The sequence below is a fragment of the Palaemon carinicauda genome, chromosome 11, assembly GCF_036898095.1.
Source record: "Palaemon carinicauda isolate YSFRI2023 chromosome 11, ASM3689809v2, whole genome shotgun sequence".
In the NCBI taxonomy this organism is placed as follows: Eukaryota; Metazoa; Arthropoda; class Malacostraca; order Decapoda; family Palaemonidae; genus Palaemon; species Palaemon carinicauda.
The window spans coordinates 90596907-90603892 of NC_090735.1; the positions used below are offsets into that span (position 1 = coordinate 90596907).

General features: G+C 40.9%; 1 protein-coding gene across 1 annotated transcript; it reads right to left on the bottom strand.

Moving 5' to 3' along the window:
• Positions 1 to 5333: 5333 nt before the first annotated feature.
• On the bottom strand, positions 5334 to 6020 carry LOC137649376 (uncharacterized). The gene has a single exon (XM_068382359.1). It carries the CDS (start codon positions 6018 to 6020, stop codon positions 5334 to 5336), a length of 687 nt encoding a protein of 228 aa, XP_068238460.1.
• Positions 6021 to 6986: the final 966 nt, after the last annotated feature.

Consider the following 6986-nt stretch of genomic DNA (forward strand, 5'->3'; position numbering starts at 1 on the left):
CAGTCAGAAAAGGAAAAGGACGTCAAATGAGAAATGTTGTTTTATTCCGGTGCCCCAACTTTATACAGGTAGTCGCCGACTTACGACGGAGATCGGGACCGAGAGATGCGTCGTAAGTCGATTTCGTCATATGTTAAACAAAAAAAAAAAGTGAAGTTTCCGTAGTGTTATTATGATGCGTTATGATTCGGCAATAATCTCAATCATATTTTATCAATATTTTCTTATTATCTATAATTATTCCATTTTGTTTCATAGGATATCATATGCTCTATTAATGCATTTTTGTATTATATTTTTCAATTTTGGAAGAGTTTTACCAATCGAGAAGTACTTAAGATTTTGTCAACCTTTGTTATGATCAGCTGATCTGAAAGTGCCGCTATCTACCGAATCAAAATATGGCGTACATACGTATGGCATATCTTTTTTTCTTTTAGAATTTCTTAACTTATTAGAAATATCTTCTTGATTATTACATCAGCGCCAATATGTTACAGGAAATCAGATTCCATACAGTTCGTCTAATCATTAGGTATAATGCGAAATAGTTGTACAGTAGCTCTTCCTATGTGCGTGTGTGTGTGTGCTTGCTCTCGCAATCGCATACGGGTAGTTCATATTTAAAGCTTCATACAGTATTCAATTTTTAGTTCAATATCAAGCCTTCATATTTCGTTAGACATTATTGTGTTTAATTGTGGTTTATTAAAGTACGTTCATATTTTGTTTTTCAATTTCTTGATTATATCAGTAATCAACAAATACTTTTGATTTACTTTCGGTTGGCATCAGCTGATCTCAAGGTCACGCTGCCGTATTACGATTATGCGCACATATAGTACAAATAACACTGATTTGTATAATTTTCTTGACATTGATTCGAAATCTCTTCATAATGAATATTATATCAGCGCCAATATGTTGTATGGTATCACATTTTCTCTACAGTTCGTTTATAGACCTTATCATTAGTTATAAAACGAATATGCACTCTCTCTCTCTCTCTCTCTCTCTCTCTCTCTCTCTCTCTCTCTCTCTCTCTCTCTCTCTCTCCGTATTTTGATGTTTAATTTAGTTAAACCTTCACATTTCTTTGAAAATAAATTATTAAAAAATTCTTTATATCCTTATTCGATATTTCGATTATGGGAATAGTAACGCATCGGAAGGAAATCACTTGATTTGCCTCTCGCCTTCCGCCAGGAATATGACGTCATCAGACTTTTTTTTTCTTAAATTTACGGTAAGTTGTACTAATCTAATAACTAATGATACAGACCACTTAAACACTTGATATCGTTACTTGGTGTTTCGATGATGGGAATGCTGTAATAAGATTACTCGGTAACACAATGAAAGAAATCATTCGGTTTGTCAGCGCTCTTCCGCCTGGTACATGACGTCACAAGACAAGTGACGTAAACTCTACGAAGAATGACTTGCAAAATATGTAAATTCATTTCCTTTTTTCTTGCAAGAAATGAAAAGAAAATACTAACTTACAAAGCATCAGTATTTCTTTTTTATAATGTAAAAGGAAATTATTATTTTCAAGAAAATATTTGTCCTATTTGTAGGGTACCCTGACACTTGCACGAATTTCTGGCACGCATTGGCATGCAAAATGCGTGCCAGTGCGTAGTGGCACGCACTGGGGGGTTCCCGCACTGTTCACGACACGTTCACGCATAGTTCACAACAAGTTCATGACAAGTTCACGACACGTTCAGGACATGGCATGAATTGGCACGACTAGTTCACGACAAGTTCACGACACGTTCACGCATCTTTCCGCATTGTCACGCATCGTTCAACACATCGTTCACGCCAGTTCACGACTTGGCCACGCCATATAAAGACGGGGCTTCTCCAACCCGAGGACATTCTTGGATTGGCTTCGGAAGAGACAACAATGCTTACTGTCAGAGACACCATTGCAAAGAGGAGAAGATTCCTATACACGGAAGCTGCTCTAACCTTTGTTGGAGAGCAGCAGAAAAGGCTGGCAGAGGAAAAAGAGAAACAAAAGGCAACCCCACCTCGAAGAAAGATACAAAGGAAAGTGTGGGTCAGGGAATGGTTAACCAGAAGGCACGAGTTTGGACAGTATGACAGTCTATTGACTGAACTCCACAAGGAAGATCCAAGGGGCTACAAAAATTACCTCAGAATCACACCTGACCTGTTTCAAGAGATGGTTGAGAAGTTAACCCCGCACCTCCTAAAGCAGTCCACCTTCATGAGGGAACCACTTCAAGTTGGACTTGAGATTGCTGTCACCCTCCGCTTTTTAGCCACTGGAAATTTGTATCAAAGTCTGCAGTACAGCTTCAGGGTTGATGCAAGTACCATCTGCAAGTTCATACCCGAGGTGTGTAAAGCCATCATCGCGGCCTACAAGGACGAAGTGCTGCGCTGCCCCAAAACTGAAGAGGCCTGGAAGGAAGTTGCTGCCAAGTTCAGCTCCAGATGGAATTACCACAACTATCTGGGGGCTGTGGACAGAAAGCACATCGCCATAAAGAAGCCACGCAATGCTGGCTCTTACTTCCACAATAACAAGGGCTTCCACAGCATTGTACTGATGGCAGTGGCAGATGCTTCCTACAAGTTCCTCTATGTGGATGTTGGGGCAGAGGGTGGTGCATCAGATGGAGGAACATGGAGCAACTGTTCTCTGCATGATGCTGAAGAAGACAACAGAGCTGGAGTGCCTCAACCAGAACCACTCCTTAATGATGACCACCCAGTGCCCTATCACTTCGTAGGGGATGACGCCTTTGCTCTCCGAACCTGGATGATGAAATCATTCTCCCATCGGTCACAAGTCCTATGAGAACGCATATATAGCTACAGGTTGTCTCGTGCCTGACGTATCGTGGAGAATGCCTTTGGAATTTTAAGTCAAAGGTTCCGTTGCTTCTTGACGACGATGCAGCAGAACCCCGACACCATCAACCTGATCACCATGTGTACCTGTGTCCTGCACAACCTCGTCCTCATCAAATACCCAGGTGCTTTGTCAGAAGTGGACTTCGAAGGTCTGGACACACATGCTCTGATCCCTGGTGGATGGAGGAATGAGCAACACCTACAGGGGCTGATGCCTCTAACCGGCCATCATACCCAGAAGGATACTACATGTCCCCTGCTGGTGCTGTCCCTTGTCAAGAAAAAATTGTGGTACCTCCATAAGCTGCATAGTTGTTCCATTTTGTTAATAAAAGAAACGTATCTTTTTCGTTTATATTTTTTGTTGGCCTTTATTTTTTTTTTCAATAAGAAAGCCTTTGATTTACATATAAACAGCAGACATCAAATATGTACAAGTATTACATTCCAATTATTTACAAGTGTCTCATCTCATCCTTGGTGGTATTTTTTTGTCCCTTTATTTTTTGGTTTATTTTTCTTTCCTGTTTATTGAGTTTTTTTTATTTTATTTGCTTTGAAATAAGAAAGCATTTTTATTTATATTAAAACAGCAAACATGAAAAGTTTTTAGGGTCTTGATTTTAAGGTAATAGAGAAAACTAAGTGTGTTGAAATAAGAAATCGTTTTATTTTTACACTAAAACACCAAACAGAAATCATTTTTTTGGCTCTTGATTTTAAAGTAATAGAGAAGAATAAGTGTGTTGATGAAATAAGACATCATTTTATATTTACATTAAAACAGCAAACATAGAAATTTCTTGGGTTTATTTTTCTTTCCTTTTTATTTAAAAAAAAAAATTTGGCTCTTGATTGATAATAGAGAAAAAGAAGTGTGTGGATGAAATAAGACATCATTTTATTTTTACATTAAAACAGCAAACATAAAAATTTCTTGGGGTTTATTTTTCTTTCCTTTTCATTTTTTCCATTTTTTTTCTCTTCATTTTAAAGCAATAGAAATATTTTGAAATATGAAATCATTTAATTTTCACATTAAAACAGCAAACATAAAAAAATTTCTTAGGTTTATTTTTCTTTCCTTTTCATTTATTTTTTTGTTTCCATTTTTTTTTCTCTTCATTTTAAAGTTATAGAAATATTTTGAAATAAGAAATCATTTTATTTTCACATTAAAACAGCAAACATTAAAATTTCTTAGGTTTATTTTTCTTTCCTTTTTATTTATTTTTTTTTCGTTTCCTTTTTTTTCTCTTCATTTTAAAGTTATAGAAATATTTGAAATAAGAAATCATTTTATTTACATTAAAACAGCTAACATCAAAAAGTTTTGGGTTTATTTTTCTTTCCTTTTATTATTTTTAAGTTTCCAGTTTCTTTCTTTGTATTTTAAGGTAATAGACAAAATTAAGTGTTTTGAAATAAATAAATATTTTATTTACATTAAAACAACATATATGTACAAGTATCACAGTCCATTTATTTACAAATAATTACAAGTGTGTCTCATGGCTTAATGTCCTTGTCCTTAGTGGTTTTGGTACTGCGTGGGGATGACTCGCTGACTGGTGAGGTGTTCAGTTCCTTGGACGTGTAGAGGGGTGAGGGTGACATGGTGTCATCTAGGTTACTGTCGAGGGTCCCCGGGGTCAGGACAGGGAAGCTGAGTGGTGTCAAAGGTGTCTTGAATGTTGAAGACAGCGACGACAATGAAGGTGTTGGTGAAGGAGCCAAGACAAGGGTGGGTGACGGTAATGAGGTAGATGGTGAAGTCACCTGGACAGGGGTGGCTGACGGTGGAGTTGGCATCCCTGGTTGCCACTCCGTGGTACGGGGCCAGGAAGACTGGCCTGAATACTGTGGTGACTGGGGCGGCATCCAGTTATGACTGGCTGGACGGTGCTGCTGCTGCTCTGGCTGTGCCTGCGAGGGTGCTGGTTGAGGTGGATGCTGCGGAGGGGGCTGCCAAGGTTGCTGTTGCTGTGGGCCTGCCCAGGTCACGACTGGTTGTTGCTGTGGCTGCTGGAAGACCTGACGCCGCTCCCTGTAGCGGTGTACAAGGTTGAGGCACTTGATCTGGAACTCGTGCCATTGGTCTTCTGGGATGGCACGCATGTAGCCTTCCAGCAGGCACGCAAAATCGTGCACAATCTTGTGCTGGGTGCTGAACGAGGGGGTCGCCATGGAATCTTCTTTCGACATAAGCTGAAACATAAAAAATATTATAAAAATAAATTATATATATATATATATATATATATATATATATATATATATATATATATATATATATATATATATATATATATATATATATATATTATATATATTATATAATATATATTATATATATATTATACAAACATTGTAACAATTTAGTACGGCCTTTTAATGCAACAGAAGTAAAAAACAATGGATTCTCACATTCTTCAATATCATACTGAAGTCCTTCTCGGACACACAGGTGTCGCTGTGTGTGGTGTCATTGTTGTTGGGGTGGTCCGCTTCCCCTTGCCCTTGTCCTTCCAGGTACTCGTAGATGCTTGGCTGTGGGAACCTGTGGACCTCACATCATCATTGTCTATGTCGCTGACTGTCACTGCACCTGCTTCTGAGCCAGGAAACTGCTCACTGGAGACTGTCTCTCTCCGGATGATGTGCTGTATGAGGAAGGCCCAAGTTTCCATGATGTAGTCCTCACGGCCACTCCTTTGGGCCTGGCCAGCTCCACTCTTCTTCTCCTTCTTCATAATCTTGCCATCCCTGGTCCTGAAGTTCTCGTATCGCTTTTTGCATTGGGCACCAGTGGCAGGAGGATCCAGCTGCTTTCCTATTTGTTCCCACAGGCTGTTCTTCGCTACCGTGTTAATCCACTCCTTGTGTTTCTTGTCAAACAGCATGGGGTTCTCCTTGACAAGGTCGGCCAACACAGTCTCCATCTCTTCTGTCCACCGGTAGTCAGGGATTTCCTTCTTTGACATCCGAACCCGCTTCTTCTGTTTCATTTCGTCATCACTGGACACCTGACTCTGGCTTGTATCCTGCTGTGTCTCCGGGATCACAAAATCGAGACTTGATAATGAGGAGTGAGGAGAATCTCGATCAGCGGTCTCCTCTATCATGTTGACCTCTATTCTTCTCCCCCTTCCTTTAGTCAGTCTACTTCTGGGCATGTTGTCTCTTCGCTGGCGAGCTCTGGAATGGCGAGGAGTGTCCTCAGAGCTCTATTTATACACCCCCAAATCCCACGAGAGTGCCACTGGCGGAGTAGGCGTGCACTAGCATGAACCATGTGGGACCTGGCGGGAACTAGTCGTGAACCGGCGGGAACTGGCGTGAACTGGAGTGAACGATGCGGGAACTGGCGTGAACTTGTCGTGAACAGTGCGGGAGGATGCGGGAGGATTCGTGCCAGTGCGTGAAATGGTCGTGCAATCAATGCGTGACCATGTCAGTGGGAAGGCTGCGACGCGCTTATATTCGTGAACATGTCATGAACTGGCGTGAACGATGCGTGAACTGGAGTGAACGCGCCGTGAACAGTGCGTGGCAGTCGTGGCATGGCACGCATTGGTATGCACTGGCACGCATCCTCCTGCATCGTCCCGCACTGTTCACGACACGTTCACTCCAGTTCGCGCATCGTTCACGACTAGTTCACGCCAATTTTGTCGTGACAATGCGTGCCACAAACTTTGAACATTTCAAAATTCTCGCCACGACTGGCACGCATCGGCACGCATGCCACGCACCGTTCACGACACGTTCACTCCAGTTCCCGCATCGTTCACGCCAGTTCACGACAAAAGGCGTGCCAATGCATGCCACAAATTCGTGCAAGTGTCAGGCTGGCTTTATACTTTCTTTAAATAAATATCGATCTATTATCAGGGATTAAATAAAAGTAGCGTACAGTCAAATTTACGCTACGTAGCACTCATGACAACCGACACAGACCCACAAAATACTTTGTATCGTTACTTAATATTTCGATAATGGCAATACAGTACTAATACTAATCGTTAGCCTATTGAAAGGAAGTCACTGTATTGCCCGGTCGCTTTCCATCGGTGATGTGACGTTACCAG

Excerpts from the sequence above, each read along its gene's own strand:
- LOC137649376 (XM_068382359.1), bottom strand. The coding sequence starts at position 6,020 with ATGATAGAGGAGACCGCTGATCGAGATTCTCCTCACTCCTCATTATCA.